At 40.3% G+C, this 19693-nt stretch overlaps 1 protein-coding gene across 1 annotated transcript in view; it reads right to left on the bottom strand.

The window, feature by feature from the left end:
* Window positions 1–15799, bottom strand: part of MYRF (myelin regulatory factor) — a 121389-nt gene extending 105590 nt beyond the window's left edge. Inside the window, exon 1 of the mRNA XM_063289202.1 lies at window positions 15494–15799. Within this exon, the coding sequence (XP_063145272.1) occupies window positions 15494–15539 (46 nt within the window). The 5' untranslated portion in view covers window positions 15540–15799. The remainder of the gene's footprint in view (window positions 1–15493) is intronic.
* Between the last annotated feature and the right edge of the window lie 3894 nt (window positions 15800–19693).

Below are 19693 nucleotides of genomic sequence, written 5' to 3'. Positions count from 1 at the left end.
TATGTGAACAAGGCTCTCTGGCTAGTTCGGGCCCAAGCAACTAAGAAATTCAGCACATGAGTGATAAGCAGCCACAGGCATAATGCTACCCAAGACATGGAGAGTAGGGGTGAAAAGCACATTTCTTTCCTAGCACCTGCAGTTCTCCTGTGGCTTTCACCTCCTTATCTCGTGCAGCAATCACGTCACAGGATCCGCACAACATTCTCCCAAAGCTGAGGAAAAGGGAGGCAAAGCATTGGAGAACAAGATGGGAAATTTCACCAGAGGAGGGAGAGGTGATGACACCACATACAGTTACAAGTAACAGCATATTAGTGTGACATTAGGATACTATTTTTGTCTCAGGAGAGCCACTCCTTTCTCCCCTGTTCTCTGGCACATACACACCAAGTTAATAATTCCTCAGCTTCATTTAGCTCATTGGGGTTCTTATCAAAGAGAGCACAAAGTCCAAGGGCAAGGACCCAGCCAATCCACATCATCTTTGTAAGGAAGCAACAATTTACCCAGAATGCTTTTAACAGCACAGGCTCACAAGAATCCTTCCAGGTACCAAGAAAAAAAAAAGCAGTGACACTTTCCAATAAAGCTGACATTTATTAAAAAGGGAAGGAGGAATGAAGGGTGTGATGCTTAGGGCGTTGGGATACACTGGTCAATAATTGCTCATAGCATGGATGCTGTTCAGAAGGGAGGGAACACAATGACTGCTTTTAATATTCTCTGTGGAATCTCTGCTGAGGAAGAGGAATCTTAAGAGTGTAATTCTTCATCCGTACCTAGAGCTATCATGCTTTACAAAACCTTACCAGGGTGATCTACAAGCAGCCCAAAATACAGTCTTTCTGTTATTATCAATCTCATTGCTCAAAGGACGACTACGAAGGAGTGTTGCACATAGCTTCCCAAGGAATGTGCACTCAGATAGACTTGCGATGCAGTCATACATGAAGGTATACAGGAATGTCTGTTGTGCAGGATTCAATCATTTCCAGCGTATCAAATAATGTAAAGAAAGCATTATGGCTGCACACTGTGCTTGGTTTAACAGTTCCTCAAAGCAGCCTTTCATTTCTGTTCTTATTAAACTACAGAAAGTCAGGGAAAAACTGGGATGCCCTCTTCTTTAATGGACATGAAAGGATCCAGATTCGCTGCATGATTACTAAAAGCTTATTTGTGCAAAATGACTGTGTATATGAACATACTTAATCCACACTGTTAAAATAAGTTACAGAAATTCAACTTTTTGAGCCAATTAATCTGGATTGCTCAGGGAGAAGTCACAAGTGTGCATGTCAAGGCAGTTGATTTGCACAGCAAAGGTTCCAAGTGGGTATCCCTAACAAATCTAATAAATTAAATTAAATCTTCAGAAAGAACTAGGGAAGTTTCCCATCCAAGGTCATGATGCTCTAAGTTGCTACTAATCAAGATCGACCAATATGTGTCCCTGCGGGCAACTTTCCTATATAGTGTAGCAGTGTTAGGTTTTAGTTGTTGCTTTGTTTTTTAAGATAAACGCTATTTTATAACTGACTTCTGAATTGGCTGGTGATGCTAACACTACCAGAGCAAGTCTATCTATGCATGCTTCAGCCTACTGCAGTTACGGTGATTGTGCTATCTCTGATAGCCTTCCTCAACCTGGGACTCTTCACATGTGCCAGGCTTCAATTTCTATTAATTTCACAGCAAAGTGAAGCAGGGATCCCCAGAAAGTACCCACGTGTACCCACAGACACACGAAGAATGCTGCAGGAAGGCATAAAGAAGCTTAATGGTAAAAGGCAGTCCCTACATAGCTTGTGAGAGTCAGTTTGGTGTAGCAGTTATGGCATCAGGCTAGAAACCGGGTGACCGTGAGTTCTAGTCCCGCCTTAGGCACAAAGCCTGCTGGGTGACCTGGGGCCCCTCACTCTCTCTCTCAGCCATAGGAAGCAGGCAATGGCAAACCACTTCTGAAAAACCTTGCCAAGAAAACTGCAGGGACTGGTCCAGGCAGTCTCCAAGAATTAGATACAAGTGAATGGATTAAAAAAAAATAGATCTTGTAATGTAACTTAGGAATCATTGGTGTTTTGCTATATGTTTTTACATTGAACAAATAAAAACTGTGTAGGCTTTTTAAAAAATCCAAATCTTAGGAGGACATCCCAAAGAGACTTTTCACGTTACTCATCTTCCATAGTCCACCTTGGTCTGAGCTGCTGGTACACAGAATATGTCAGAGACAAAGGGAACTGCCATGAAAAGGACAGATACCCAACATATATCTGACATCAATTATTTAAAAGCCAAGTGCTTATGGTCACAGAACACCAATATTAAAACAAACACACACCAGTTGTGAATCAGTTATTTCACTCTTGCTCCTCAAAAGAATCAGCATTTGTCATCCAACTGGAACACACAGTTCCAGATTAATTATTTGTATCTGTTATAATAAAAGGGGAGGGAGTGGAATTGTTTTTTCAGCTGGCCAGCTGTGCCCATCAAGCAGAAGTTCAGCACTGATAACTTTGTATGGCCAGTTCGTGTCCAGAGGACTGTGAGAATGAAGTGTTAAGCTAGGCTCCTAGCAATCTAAGACTGCATCCACTGAACAAGTCAAGGAAAGATTCAAGTGTGCAGCAGCATTACAGTTTTAGTAGTTTTGTCCATGAGTTATGGAGCATTGCAACAGCATAACAGAAATAAAAACAACTACACAAGCAGCTGCTTCTTGGATAATGCAACACAAATGAGCATCGTTTTTGGATCAAAAGCAGCAACTTAATCTTCCAACCTGCCACCAGATTAGAGAAATCCTTCTGATGGTAAGGTAACATCACTGAAATGGGCATGGTACCATTCATTTTTTTGCTAGATTTCAGAGGTTTTAAAGGTAGGAGTGGGATTTTTTTTGCCTGAAAAAAATGGGAGCGGTGTGCTCCCATCCCCATCCTTAAAATTGCTTGAAATCCCCAACTTAAGCAAAAATTCACATTGCTCAAAATCACATTACGCTACCACCAAATTTCAGCAGCAAGCTGTCCCAGGTGTTGCAAATGCCTATGGTCTCCCACTGAGCCACAAGTTTTCCTTTTTTCCTGTTCTACGAACAGGGACACAGCTAGATAGAATATTGTAATGTAAGTGCCATACATATAGGAGTTGGATTCAATCCCAGGCACTCCTTGCTTCCATTTATATCCCACCTATTTTTAAGGAGCTCAAGAAGTCCTTATTTTATCCTCACAACAATCTAGGGAGGGTCAAGAAAGGTTCTTATCTAAAACCCCAGAAAGTGGTCAGTCACTGTAAACAACACTAAGCTAGATGAGGCATCCACAGTATCTTGTATTAGGAGCTCTCTATTTTATGTCTCCCATGTTCCATTTTTCCATTGGCTGCTACAGTGCTCACATGAATTGGTCATATTCACCTTGTCTCAAAAGTAGATACAAAAATTAGTCATGAGGGCCAAACATAGCCATGATTTGTTTCTAACCAATATTTTGGCAGCAGGACATTTACTTGAGCAAATTCTGTTTGTGATGAGATGATTTAGACACCTAACCTTAGAGGATCCACATGCCATTCTAGAGAGGCCTAGAATTCCTCCAAACCTTATCAGAAGATTCTCACAGTTAAGACCAAAGCATTAGGGTCTAGGGACATTTAAGAGTAACAGATCAAGACTCAGTAAACCTAAGTTCAAATCCCCACTCCTCAGTGAAGTTCACTGGATGCTGCTAGGCAATCTCAGTCTACTTTTCTACATTGCTATGAAGATGGGGAGAGAATCACGTATGCCATGCTAAGTGCCGTGGATAAAGGAAAGGATATGTGAAAAATTAAATAAAATTAAATGCATTATTCGTAGACAATTATCAATCATTGTTTACAAAAACGAAGTGTTTCTGGGGAGAAGTCACAATTAATGAATTACAACCCTGAGATCAATTGACTTGGATAGTGTCCCATGTGAACTCAATGTGTGATATTGCATTCCTCTGAATTGAGTAGGGATGGGAACATTGATGCAGGAATGATTCCCTTGTGGCAGGAAGCTTGAGAAATAAAGAATAAGCACCTTCTGGGATTTGCCCACTGAATCACACTGAGGAAATTAGAGGGAACTGATCATCAGAAACTCACAGTCATGAGTAGACAGAGAGGGAAAGATCTAATTCAGAATCAAGAATGTATTCAAGGCCCCTCCCCAGGCAATTGTATATTTTTGTAATTAATAGTTCCATGCAACCAATACCAAGAATAGCTTGCAATCCTTCTAAATCAAACATGTACCACTTGCGAATATATACCACCCTGCAGCTTTGGCTTTGAAGGCCCATTCCCTCACCTCCTATTAAAACAACCGCTCTTTTCTCTAGTCTTCTGAGAACTCAAGTGCTGCAGGGAAGTACTCAGCTATCTCCTCCTCTCTCCCACATACCAATTCACCAGCAAGTCACCAGAACTGAAATATAACCAGACCATCATCAGCCTTGCTGCTCCACCAGAGAAGTGCTCCATGCTGCTTCCACTTACCTGTTCGGACCCAATGCATCTTGAGGGTAGCAACCTCCAAGGTCACACCAACCACAAACTGATATCCTGTTTAGGCATCACCTGAGGTTGTTTTGCTTGTCTGGCCTGATCTGCACGCAGTCATCACTGCCTCTAAGATTTTCTATTTCTTATTCAAGAGGCAAGGAGGAAGACTGTCAGGGAGGGAGACTGCCACCTCTCGACAGCATCCCCCTCTGATTAGGCACATACTGGGATTTGGATTGCAAAGGGATTATTGAGAGGAGCCAGTCATGTGCTTGTACTGTACCAGGCTCCACGAGACCCTTCTGCCACGGAATTCCCATACTAAACAAAGGATTTCGCAGGAAGCTCCTTAACTTACTGATAAATCACCAGCCGGGACTAAAAATAAGAGGCCATTTCATATGCCACTTAAGTCTCACAGTAGAGACCTAAATCCCCCCCAAAACTTCTTGGGGCATTTCAGTAAAAGTTCAATAAACACTAGTTACAGCCTCTGCAACCCTTTCTGATTGTTCTCCCTCTCCTTTCCCCCACATACTAAGCTGCTAGATCTGAGGAGGAGTTTTGAACCCACTGAGAAGTATCAGTGGAAGTAAATAAAGTAAAAAAAATGCCCAGAGCTCAGCCAACATGCTGCTGTGGCTTGTAATCTCACCCCTAAAAATGTGTGCATGAGGAACAAATTGTATGGCCAGACTAAAGGTGAGGATTTCTCCTCTCTAAGGTCAAACGAAGATGGGATCTGTCAACAGGGTACCACAGAAACGAACTGTGAAACCATCTGCTCCGAAATAGTACATTCCTCCTAAATGAAGAATTAATGGCCTTGAGACTGAGAGAAGCATTTAACCAAAAGGAATCTGACACTGTTGCACAGAAATGGGATGCTCTGTGCCATTTTTTAACATCAAACAATCTTCTGTAGTACGTAAACTTACAAACGATCCTTCATTGATTCATACCGCTGGTGTCAGTGGAAATGGATAAGACAGATTTCCAATAGTGAAATCAGGTCAGACAAGCAAAACAAGCAACGAATTATAACTATGCAAGTGACCAGTGACTGGTTCAATACTGAATGCCAATGGTAGAAATAAGATGATTTCGTTGAACTAAGGACAGGTCCTGAGGAAATGAGACATAAGTAAACTGTGGTCACAGGCAACAAGAGTGAAAGGCAATATGTATTAACAGCCTTCCAGCATTGACCATCAAAATTAACTACCTAGGTTGCAGAATAGTGAGCACTGGTCCATGATGCAAAAAGATCAGAATTGTTCACAAGGGAGTTAGAAGCCAAAAAGCTGTTTGCAATGCAAGGTGTGGTCACAGCTGGTAGTGAGGGGTCAGAATCCAAGATGCAGTCCATAAAATATAGCAAGATCGAGAGATTGGAGGGCAGATAATGAAACTTCTAAAGCAATGTTGTTTCAGCACTCATTTAAAGACACCTGAGCTGTTAAGCAGAGATACTGGCAATGCACCCATATCCAGTCTGTTTTAGAATTGGGAACCCTAAAAAAGATGCATTTTGCATTACCTGCAGAAATCCCACACCTCACCTTCATTCCCCAAAGAGTTATAATTTGTCTCCTTGTCAAATCCCAGAGTTAGCTATTATTAGCAGTTGATGCACTTCCCAAGCAGTTAATCATTCTGGTCCTTATTTTAAGATACATGTGATTGATACAAATGACTGACTTGAAAAGTTACTAAACCACTGCCTTAGTGTCCCCCTTAGCACCTTGCCAAACCCTTTCCCAAAATCACTTTAAAGAAAGCAGATATATTCCTCAAAGCAATTATGAAACAAAGAAGCTGGGTGGGGTTCTTTGCTAGTTTGGTGTGATTCTTCCTCCATATTATATTTAACCAGATCTGCCTCCCAGAGCCTCACCCTCAAAGATACACACTGACATCCTAATCAGTGGGCATCTCCTGGAGGAAAATGAAAATCACATGCATAAGAAATTCTAACCCGTTTGCTTAAGTAAATCTCAAAATACATGCATAGCCTTTCAACAATGTAAACAATATCACAGCCAGAATATAAGCCTTCAAACTCAGCCAAAATTCTGAATTGGGAAAGATGTCTCCAGTGCAGAATCTATGTACATCTTTGTTTCAAATTTGATCAGGATGAAATGAGATTCAAGAACCATTTCCTTCACCCCACTGAGGCTTGTCATTTGACGCTTCCATGACAAAGCCAAATAAGAATGGTTCCAATGATATTATTTTAGCAGAATGAACATATAAAGCTATTGTTTCCAATGGTCTTTCAAGCCTGTAAATGGATTTATAACTCTAGGCCTAGAGTATTTCCAAAGGAGGGCTTCTAGCGCTATCAAGGATAATGGATATATTATATCTCAATAGATTATCTGTGATTAAAAAAGAAAGGGAGAGAGAGAGATGAAAACAGCAGTGCGGAAACGTGGGTTAGATGACGGCATCTGCAATCTCTCCCCCACACATACCCAACCTTGGGTAAAATTCCATGAACGGAACAGGGTGATAGCATACCATAATCAAAACATCAAATGAAAGCTCTCCTGAGATACTAGGGAAATTAATTCCTCAAACCCAGCAAATGGTATGATTGCTAAACTAAAACCAGATAGTAAGCTGGCTTATTATGGTTGATCGCACAGCCAGCCAGATGCATTGTTGTTGTTATTATTAAAATATTCATTTGTCTCTACCAGTAAACTCACAGCCTGTGGTCCTCCTTCACACATTGGTCACATACCCATTTTTTATTTGTTTGTTTATTTATTTATATTTCAGACTTTGTCACCGCCCATCTCCCTCAAAAGAAGGAGTTACCCATGCTGAAGTACATCCGTATCACAGATCCCTAGACCCTCACGGCCGAAGCTACAGCGAAGTTATGGAAAAGCACCTGAGCAAGAAAGCCCCTTATGTCAACCCAGGCGTTTTATCTGCTTTACATCCTGCAGTCCTGCCACTGAAGAATCCAGCCTCTCCACTGGGAATCTGGCTCAGCATCTTTTTACTGAAGCAGTTTATTTCATCTCAGCTAGACCACCTTAACCTAAACTCTTTTCTTGTATAAACTTCAGATTTTTAAAAGTCAACTGTCTCTTTTGTTTTCACTTTGTAAAGTGTCTGCCTCCACCACCAATCACTATTAAAGTTTTCAGAGAGTTGCCAAGCCACCCCTCCCACTCACCATACACCATTCGTTCTCCCTTTCAAGCTACTCTGCACGTCTTTCCCGATAGACATTCTTTAACAACCTCTTATCTCATAAATTAGCGAAGAGAGCGAGAGGGATCCCAAATAGCTAAGATCTGTTGTAACTGTTTCCCTTATGTGAGTGTTAGATGGAGAGGAAGGTAGGGTTACCAGCAAATGCTAGCCAAGGGTCAGACGCTTCTCCCCCGACACTCCCCTCATACTCCCCAACTTCTCTTTGATATAAAATAAAAACGCTCTATGTAAACACTCTCGAAACACCACAGAGGAAAAGTAACCATATTCTTACCTACTTCACGAAAGCTTTAATATACACCATTTTTTTACCTTTGCAAACATTCCTTTCTTTCTGATTTTTTTTTTTATCCTGTGAGAAGTTAGGCAACTGGCCAGCAAGTACTTCCCAAACTTTAGATAGCCTGCAATGGAGAAGCAATGGGCAGCACAGTCTTTCAACATCATTGCAAGTGCAAACAGTTTCCCATAGGAAATTTAGAGATCAGAGGATCTAAAACCACCACCTTTTCCTTCTTTATTCAATACTTGAAAAGCAAAAAGCAAAACACACATGCCATACAAGCTGTTCCACTCCACGTCAGCCTGTTCTATTTACTGATCCCGCAATTTCTTGGCTTCCATATTTCTGTCAACAAATCCCCCATTTTCATCTTGTCTTGCCATTCATGCTGGGAACAAATCACTGCTCACTTGCAATGAGTGAGGAAGAGAATGTGCTACAGTATAGCAGGCTTAACTGTGATATCCTTGCCTCCGTTATATCAGAAAGGACAGAACTATTTATTCTAAATTTTATGACATGTTGTGTTCACTATTCATTGTCCTTAGAGAATGTTACAAATATTATTTCTAGCAACAATTCAGTAAGAATAGCACATCAAGAGTATATTAAATTCAAGTTCTGCTGTAACAAAAAGAAATTAAAAAGTAGTGCAACAACAGTAGAAGTGGTAGAGCACTTGTCTTTCATAAATGAGGCAGATCCCAGATGTGAAGCTGAGCTTGTCTAGGGAACTTGCAGCCTTTAGGGCTGAACATATTCAGTACTGAAAATATTCAGTAGCTGCAGCATCTGGAAAACTAATTGAAAACTTTACCACATTTTGTCTACCAAACTTCGTGATAGTAGCTTTTCAACAGCACACAGGAACTCCGTTCTCTTTGAATATCGTCACTTTGAAGGAGGGGGAGAAAGACGTAAGTGATAATAAACCTCATGTTGCAAATAGTTTTTAAGTTTGAAAGTCCATTCATTTCTTTAAATCAAGAATAACAGAATTAGAATGGTTGAGCAAGTGTTATCTTCCAGATGTTGTTCACCAGCAATGTCTGTTATCTCTTACTATGAGAACCGAAGTTCAACAATATTTAGTGGGCTGCATGTTGCCCATCCCATTTCTAAACTTCCACATACAGTACTTGTACAGCTAAGAATTAGACTTTTCCATTTAACTCTCAAAGAACTAGATCTCTTTTTGTACTTCCATCTAAATCTTTTGTTGCCCATAATATATACCACAAATGTCGATCACTACTTTTCAAAGGGTACATGGATATAAAGGAAATATGCTTAAAATTAAATAGCATAGAATGAAGATCTGCTTAGATGAGAATCTGTCGTACAAAAAACACAACTTACTGTGAACTGATTGAATACCTGAAATTATTTCTGCATATTGTAACATGAGGAATTCACTATTCATAATGAAACTAAATTTTCTTAAAAAAAAAAAAAATGAGAAGCATGTTAATGTGCAATTTGTTTGAAATCACCAGACTCTTTTCTGTACACAGCCTATGGTTGGTCTTGAAAGTTTGTCACCCAGAGTAGCAATGAAGATGAAACCTATAAAATAACTTATAAGCAAGAATTGAGAGAAAGCTCAGGAATCTACTATAATGCTAAGGTTCTCCAAAATCATGAAGTGATAAAATAGAAGCTACTTCAGCCATTAGCTTATTGTCTTCCTCAGGTTCTCAACAAACAGATTGGGACCTCTTTTGCGTACGTTCTGTCCTCCTCATTTCAGTATCATCACTGAGCCCTGTTGGTAATGATGGAAACAACTTTCATAATTAGTTATTTCTGCAGCATGGAAGAATACATCATTCCATACAATGCAATTCCCTCATTATAAATGCTGGAGATAATTAGAAGTTGTAGGGGGGAAATCAACTTTTCAAGTAGCTTACAATCACTGAGGGATGACTCACTTGCCAGGATGTGGAGAACAGGACTTGTTCCATATTGTTTAAAAGCCAAATAAATAATAAATAAAGGAAAATATTGCATTCACCTGCACTGCCAGGGGATGGATATAACTATCTTTGGACAGTCGATTAGTAGTTTATCTACTTAAAATCACAGAACTGGGAAGATCTGTGTAGGTTACCTAGCCTAACCCCTCCTTGATGAGTAATCTACAATATAGAATAAAATTACTACCATTTTAGGAAAATAATATCTAGCCTCTGTTTAAATCCTTCCAACAAGGGAAAGCCTCACAAGGTAGAATGGAGAAGAAGAGAGAGAATAAATCAATCTGTATCTTACTAAGGAGATAGACATATTTATATACCTTTGTCTGCTCCGCATGTTGGAGAAAACACAGTTAATTTTGTTTGCTTAAATGATTGTAGTTACTTTCCTGTTTGTGATCCCAATTTCTTTAAAAAGGTGGTCAAAAATCTCAGTAAACCAAATATTCATTCCAGATTCTAATTGAAGCTGAAAACTGTCCTCGCAAACTTAAATTCACTAAGGATTACTCAAGATGATGAGATCTACAGCAAATCACCAATTAACAGATCCCAGAGTGCTTCCTCAATAGCCTTAAATATGTCAGTCTGATCATTGAAAGAAGAGTGGGAGGAATGTATGAATTTGCAAGGCAGCTCATGGTCTCTCTAAATGGAAAGACATTAGGACTGAGTAAACTCAAATAGTAGATAAAAGAGGGTAAAGTAGATAAAGGGGACCTACTGATAAATTTTTCACCATTTGGACTTGGATAAGTTTGGGAAGACGAGAATCTGATGGGCAAGCGCCACATTGTCCAATCTTGAAGGGCAATTCTTATACTACCATAACTAATCGCAGATAAGCCCATCTTAGAATTTTTAACCATAGTGACAGGTGGGAAACTCCAAACAATTACATCATAATTTATAAAACCACAAAAATTTAAGGCCATGATGGGTTTTAAAAAATCTGAGCTCTGGTCTGCAACCAAATTTTGGGGGTGCATTTTGGAACCTAAAATTTTTGGCTTAGCTGTGAGTATATACAGTAAGTCATTATAACTGAACTGTGTCATTCAACAGGAGTATTTTAAAGCCGGATTTTAGTTGTGATTTGTCATTTGTGCATATTTTTCTTCCAAATTAATTCAGAATAATTTCACAATTCACCTCAATCTGGACTTTGATCATGTACATTTGTACATAGCAGATCAAAAGCTAATGAGAAGCTAGCCCTATCAAGTGCTTGTTATAGCCAATGTATGTTTTATATTTCCAATACAGGCATAAGAAACCAAAACCCAATTTAAATATCACATATAGAAGCAATTTTGTTTTACAAACAGTAGATATTTATCTGTGGCAGATTATTAATTTCAACATCAGGTTTTACTCAAGGGCACCCTAATGATCCAAAATAGAATAATGTATAAGTATTATTGTTTATTTTAAAAACAATCTGAACATCCCACAAAAAGAAACGAAGACAAGGAAGAGAAGAATACAAGGAAATGAAGTAATAATGCATATCAGCAATTCCTGCACCATGTGTCTTTTTAGTAAATATTTCCTTCCACTCTCATCTAAAAGAATAATATTCAAACGAAAAATACAATACATGAGAACCAAACAGAATATATCTTGTTCATCAAATCTATCTAGAATTTGTATACTGAAAAGGAAAAATAATACAACTCAGTGACTTGCAGGAGCTAAATACATCCTACTTCTCATAACCCTGTTATAAAAGTAACAAACAACAACTATTTCATTTTCACACTATACAGTTTAATAGCTTTGGACAAAACTCAGATATTTTCTTAGAAGATATAATTGCAAAGACTCCATCAAGCATACATGTGGTAACAAGTGAGCCAAAAGAACTAATCCAAAAACTAAGACTGCAGTCAAATACTCAGAATAAACCCTGAGGAACTGAAAAGACTTAGACTTCCAAATAAACAAGTACACATTTACACTGAGAACAGTGGGACAGCTACAAGACTGCCAAAATGTGGTATTAAACATTTACTTTTGCATTTCAAGAAAAAAAAAAACCTTATACCTGATGTTCAACATCAGTGCACCATTTTGAATTCTGCTTCTTTAAGAATAAACTGCCAGCTTTCTCCCTTCAAAATCAGTCATTGTCACCTCTAGAGTAAACCATTTAAAAACAGAAGTGGGGAAGATGTGACATTAGGAAGGATGCACTTGAGAAGTGAGGAAACTGGGAATTTTACTCCCTACTGTGAACCAACAAGAGGCTCTGAATAGCTATAAAACCACCACTTTAATAAAGTTACTTGGGGATTAGTTAGAGAACTTGTCATCCCTTATATGTTAAAGCATTTCGAGCAATGAGATAAAGCAGAAGAGGAGAGCACGATGCTTCCTTTAAATCTGTGATGACCGGGGATACTTTGAAGCAATTCTGCACCACACAAGCATGAGTGCTGCTGTATGCAAGTTTTCTATAAAATGGAGACTATGACTTCTGCTTAACTTCTTTCCATTTGAGTTTGATCCGTCCTTACATAAAAATACTTTGCATTTATAAATCAAAATTTAAGGCTCAAAACAGTTCATATTAAACTATCATTTAAGCAATTTTAACCGCCCAGAGTCCCCTGATGGGAGGAGATGGGCAGGGACTGACTGACTGACTGACTGACTGAATAACGATGGTGCTTGTAAGGCATACCAATAGTGTGTTGTTGATGGGAGGCAGGACTTAGGTTGAATACCAGCACAGGAACGGCCACCCCGTGAATCTGTGGCAACCTAAGCTTTGAATGAGAGATCTCCAAAGATTTGATTTAGAGAGCGGGGAGTTGGATTTGATGGACTGAAGTGGTGTCTTCCAATTCTTTTAATTACTATGTTATATTCTTAGCTAATAGATAGATTACTTATTTAGTTGTAATTGTTTGCCACCTATGTTCAAGTCATGCTAACTTGTTATATGTGTATAAAAAGACCATAAGTTGAAAGATACTAGATGTATTTTGTTTGGTCTGCAAACAATTCTTTTTCTGTTCATTACCATTTCTATGAACAGCTTTAGTCTAGCCCATTTGCCACATCATCACTACATGAGGAAGTTAACAAGAAAAGAAGTATTAAGGAAGAGTGTAAAATATTATCAAATCCTGGAATTGATCAATGCATTACGCTGACCTTCAAGTCACTCTTCCATACAGCCAGTCCACAACTTTAGTTTGCAGGATATGACTTAATAATTATTCATACAGGATGCCACTTTGGGATGCCTTCCCCACACACCTTGCTAGTTTATTGATCAGTAAAAGTGGCTTGATCTGAAGTGTAAGTTTTCAATATATCTGAAGTGGAATCAGGATGAGTGAAATAAGACATTTTTTCCCCAAACCCACAAATACAAAAGTGCTACTAAAAAAAGATGGTGCGTAGAAGCATTAAATGTTACAAAAAAAGAAAAACAGAATCACATAAGAATTTGGGAACTATAAAGAAAAAAATGGTTTATAAGTAAAGATAGGAACTACAGCAAAGTAAATCTTGAATCACAGAAGAAAAATAAGTCAAAGGGAGAAAGACCTAAAAAAAAGATTCAGCAAGGACACTCTGTCTTAATTCAAGATAAATTGTTATTAAGTGCATAATGATGTTCACCATCCTGCAGGCTGTTGTTAGCTTCTCAAGGAGTGAAATAGTATGTTCCTCCTCAGGGGCTAATAGCAAGTTGTGGGTAAGGGAAGGAGCATTTTCAATAGGACAACAGTACAAGAGTCAGACTCCCCTATTCTGACTTTACTGTCCCAAAAGTATTAAGGAGATTCCTGCAGCTACACTAAAATAAAACCAAATTACCATATGTCAGGTAATCTAAATATTGAGCACTCAAGTGACACATAATTTGGCTTCCTTAAGAGTAAGTACACACAATATTTTTCAGAAGGTGAAAACTAAAGATGTACGGCTTTTTAAAGATGAAGAAATTAATTAAAACATCAGAAAAACTAATATTCTTATGCCATAATGAATGGCATTAGTACTGAAGGTGCTCAAGACTCATTATTTTTGCTCCAATAATTAACATTTTAAAATGTCCACTCCTCAGACCTGCATAAAATGTGAATGAAGCAGATATACAGTGTTTCTTTTGTGTCCCTCAGAGAGTCAGAATGGCTGCAAGCTCCATTTGCGATCTGTGGCAACCAGAGGTTTGCCGCAATGCAACAGGTAGAATGTGCTGTGAAGAAAGGGTCAAATCCCTGGAATTTTCTGGGTATCAGGGTTCCACAGAATTAAGAGTTCTACAATAAAAGATAATATCCATCACAGGATATTATGATATCATGGTAGCAAAATGGAAACCATGTAGGAAAAACCGCATACAGGCCTTTGGCATGTTGAATAAGACACACAGCGGACAGGAAAGGAATCCTCATTAGTATATAATCTTTTGCCAAAGATTAGGGGACTCCTCAAAGCCTAACAAGGACTGGATAACGTTGACATGTGACGAATGACCTGAGACTCACCTGAGAATGAGTGTGGGACTTTAGAATATAGGATCAGTCTGCTGCAAAAGGGATTTCTGCCACTGGTTATGTATTACAGGAAAAGGTAAAAGGTAACTTCGCATTGTCTGAGTGCATTCAGGATGTCAGTCAGCATGGGCTCTCTAACCAATATTAACAATTAGATGTAATCAGAAAGACATAATGAAGGATTCTAGAAATTTGGAGAAAGATGGTGGAAGGCAAATGGCCTTGACACAACCACTTTTGACTCAGCTCTGTAGTTTATTACTGATTTCCTTTGCCAGTGAGTTTTGGAAACGGTTTTTTTCAGTATTTTTATACATGTCTAACTCATATCTTAGTTCAGCCGTGGCCCTCAACGATTTCTTCTGCAGTCTGGACACGGAACCAAGCATTAACCAGATCAGCAAGCGAGCTCAGGATCGCCTGTAACACGTGACTATTACCATACTGTAACGCAAGGTGAGCTTGGAATGGCAGAGGAAAGTAAATAAAGAACTGATGCGTGCAACTTCAGGATGCGAACGGGGGAGCGGGAGCGGGAAGAGAGTCGTTAAAAGCCACTTGCGAGGCGGAGTTTGCGGTAGTGTCTGGGCTCCCTTTCTGAGATCCACCGTGGGAAGTCAGCAGCGAGGCTGTGCTGGTGCTGCTTCAACGCGCGGCGTCCGAAACGAATGTCATTCTAAAACCCCTTCTCGCAGCTTCCTTCACGTGAACCCAACAATTTCCACCTTTCCCACCACACACCTGCGTGCACGACACGACACGACACGTGTTTCCCCAGGCGCCGCCGCCGCAGCCGCCGCCGTCCTCACGCTCCGCTAACCCCCAATTCAAGAAGTAGCGGAGTTGCGGGCGCCGAACGGCGAGAAGAAACCCGGCTTGCTTCGCCCTTCTCCCTGCCCCGCACACCGCGCCCGGGTTTCGCGCTCGCCTACCTTCGAAGAAGCGCTGCAGAGCCTCTGTTTCGTCCACCACCTCCATAGCTGGGCCATGCACCGAGCGGCCGGGCTAGTCGCCGAGCCCGCACAGGGGCATCCCCCCGGCCAGGGCGCCTCGAGCGCGCAACACCGGCGGCGCGCGCCCCGTAGCCCTTTCGCCCTGGGACTTCGGACTACGCTCCCCGGACTCTGGCCCCGAGAGACCCGAGTTAGGGCGCGCCTCCGAAGCCCGAGCAGAAGCGAGCGCGCTTTCCCCCGGGGAGATTGGCGCCCAGGCTCCCCCAGCCGGCGCTCCACGGCAGCCTCCCCGCACGCCGCTTGGCACTCCACTTCGGCTCTGCGGACGCCCCAGCCTCTCCCCTCACGCCCCCCTCGCCTCTTTTTCTCCGCCTTCTCCTCCTTCTTTTCCTCCTCCTCCTCCTCCTCCCCCCTCCACGGCTCCTGCTCTCTGCTGGCCAGAGCAGGCATGACGCGAATGATCCACTCGGCTAGCTGCCTCGGGGTCGCTGTTCCTGCCTTGGCAAGGGTTCGTTTAGTAGAATGGTTCTGGCCCCTCTTTCTGATAGTGAGTTGAAGGAATATTGCACAGGAGTGGAGCAGATCAAATTATTGACACTACCCATCCTGCAGCAGCAGATTAAAAGAAAGAATGTCCATAGTACCCTAATGTTCAGCATACTGATCTACCTAGATTTCCAGTGTGTGTTCCATATAAATAAGCAGGACAACTGCTAAGGTCCTGAGGAAACAGAGACGATCCACTGGCTAGTTTCCAGTGCTCTATCCGATGCCTACTGGTTGTTGGAGTTCTTGGGTGTAACTGTGGACCATGGCCTAATTCAGGCCAGTCTGACAACACTGTCTCCAGTTCCCACAACCATTATGTTTGATGTGAACAGTGGAGATTGTAGCTATGCATCTGGAGGGCACCAGGTTTGGGGACCTTATCAAATCCACCAGACCCATCTAATCCATTGTTCTGATCCCATAGTGACAGGCTTGATACGTTTGGACAGCCCCAAGTAGGACATAATGGCAATGTAAGCTTCACACTTCCCCAGAAATAAACTTATAAAAGTGTATTGATCATCGTAGACCAGTGTTTCTCAACCTTAACCAACTTTTAAGATGTGTGGACTTCAACTCCCAGAATTCCCCAGCCAGCATGTTGCTGAGGTTGAGAAACATTATTATAGGCAAGCAGACAATTAATCAGGATTTTAAAAAGGAAATGAGCCGGAAAGACTGTGGAGAAAATGGATAAAGAGAAAACTTTCTTTCAGAATATCTAATGAATTTGAATGATGGGAGATTTAGAAGGGCACATTCTGCATACAGCACAGAATTAACCCATAGAATTCACTACCACACCATATAGTGATGGCCACTAATGTGGAATTTTATCTGCTTCTGGAGTTCTTTCTACCAGTTTGGTTGTCTTTTTTCTTTATATACACTATTAACATTCAGAAGCTAAACAAACTGAATTGATGCAGAATATGAAAATATTCTGAAAAAGACTACATTATATTTAAATCAAAGGCAATACTAACATAACGTATTTGGTCATCAAAGACTAATTCAAAAATAAGTTTACAGTATGTTTTGGATAAGTTGGCCCAGACAAAGGAATTTTAATGCATATAAATGGAGATTGCTATAAACAAACTTAAATTTACTTCCACCTCTGAGCAGAGGGACACGGTATAAATATATTAATTGATTATGTGCCATCAAGTTGGTGTTGACTCTTATCAACCACACAGATTTTCTCCAGGATGATCTGTCTCTAACCTGGTCTTTCAAGTCTTCCAACAGTGATTTTCTATCCACGTGCTTTTCTGGATAAAATAAAGGAGTGATTCAGCATTACCTTCTCTGGTGCTGTATGAGGGTTAGGGTTAGGGTTGACAGACGGATGGACAGAAACTTTATTTATACATTCTATAAAACAAACAAAGCAAAATTATCCCCTAATATCAATAAATGAATTGATGCCTTTGCCATTGTCACTAAAGTGATCACCTGCCTTCAGCATCTTCCTATATCACTACTGTCCAATACAGGTGTCTGCTTGCTTTAGCTGGGCATCTGGGATGACCTTTATGCCTTGGGTGACCCTGCTGGGAATGTTTACTCTTGGCATTCACTCTGATGGTCTTTGCTCATCCCTTCCAGGAACACACACACACAAACACACACCACAATAAGGCAGCACAGCAGGACTTGGGAGGGATATAAATATATACATTTATTTTAACACATGCTAAAGATCAGGCTCCCAACTTGATTTATGCACGACAACTTCCATAAATTCCAGTCAGTGTAGCCAATTGTAGTTATAGATGTTATCATGTGGGTGAAACAAGAAATAATATGACAGATGCATTCTTAGTTGGTTCATACATCGCACTAAAATAAAACTGCAAACATAGTTAAAACCAATCATGCATAACATGATATACCAACCCAGACATGTGGTACATTGCTAAATTTCTCCCCTCTTAGTTTCAGAGAACCTCACGGAATTCTTACTTACTTCTACATATATATCTCAAAGTGGTCCCTGCAGAACAATCAGGACACTAACTAGGAATTAACTTCTAGTGAATTCATTGGGACTTATTTCTGAATTAACAGATGTTGATCCAATATTATTACAACATTTATGGATATCCATTTTGGGAGAGATCTCTCCACAATATGCAACTGAGACAAATACATATGGCCTTGGAAAAGACTGAAATGAATTGGTGTGGGCTTGTGTTTTTAGCCTCCATTCTTGAAACCAGCCAACCTTCTCTTATTTTTTTCTGAACAGGACATGGAAAGGATTTATGTTTGTGTTTTTCTCCAGATATGTGCACAATCAATAATAATGCCCGAACCATACCCACATCCACACAGACACACACACACACACACACACAGAGTACCACATCTAAATGAAGTTACAGTTGTCTAACCACAGTTAACCAAAGGCAGAAGCCCTGCCAGAATGAGACTGTGGGCCCATTCTCTTCTGGACAGATAAAGTACACAATGAGGTTTTGTCCAGCCCCACAAACCAATTCAGAAGAGCAAATTCTCTTGTGTGTGTGTGTGTGTGTGTGTGTGTGTGTGTGTCTATCTATATAAATATATATATATATATATATATATATATATATATATATATATATATATATATATATATTCTCTTCCACAGCTGTGCAGTGACCAATTCTTCTCCAGGGAGGCAGCAAGAGAAAAGGAGGGTCTGTGGTTTTCAGAGAGTAATAGGGCTATTATTTCAGAGTTGGAAAGCAAAAGCTCAACAGCCTTTTCCAACCTCTCCCCCCTTCCCAACTCCTTCTCTTAAGACAATTGTTTTCCTTCACCCTTTCCCTCCCCTTGTCCATCATAGAAACACCCTTCAGGCAGCCAGGGAGGAAGCAAAACATTTTTGTTCATTTCTGCCAGCTTCAGCCCTGAAAGCAAGCATTTTCCCATAGGAAGAAATGGGGAGTGAAGTAGCGGTTTTCTGTTCTTTTTATGAACCTCTGGACCCAAATCCTCAAGTCCCTTGAATCTGGAAAGAATGATTCTTATGTTATAGCTCAAGGTTACAGTATCATAAGAAAGAGGTCTGTCATCTTATTCCTTGGATACAATTCTCTTGGGAGGTTGAGCCAAGGCAATGCCTCTGCCCATAGAATCTACTGCATCATGTCAATTTACATGCTTGTTGATGTTATCATTCATATTTAGTGAAGCAAACCTTATTTTTGCAGAAGCCATGCTTATCCCTCAAGGTGTGTTCTTTTGTTTAGCTTTAATTATTTCTAATGGCAGACTGGGAAGGCTATCATTTCTTCATTGTCTCTAGTTTTCTCTCTTTCAAATGTGCCATCATATGTTGGCTGCAATCCTGTGTTCTCCTGTATAAGAATTAATGCCAGAAAAACTTGCAGAGGATTGCACTGTTAGGTTCAATGAGTCTTAGGGGAAAAAAAAATAACAAAAGCGGAAGACTCATGGCAATGTGATAAGATCTCATGTCCTTCCATCCACTGATACATAAAATATATGAACAAGCACCTCATCAGCTATTGTAAGATCCTACCATTCAAAAGGAGCTCATTATATCCCTGTAGCTTGTAAGGTCTTTCAAACCCTTCTCTGTGGCTCCCAAATTTGTTCCCTTGCAAAGCTCAA

The sequence above is a fragment of the Candoia aspera genome, chromosome 1 (genome assembly GCF_035149785.1).
Source record: "Candoia aspera isolate rCanAsp1 chromosome 1, rCanAsp1.hap2, whole genome shotgun sequence".
NCBI lineage: Eukaryota > Metazoa > Chordata > Lepidosauria > Squamata > Boidae > Candoia > Candoia aspera.
This window is presented reverse-complemented; position numbering and strand designations above follow the sequence as displayed.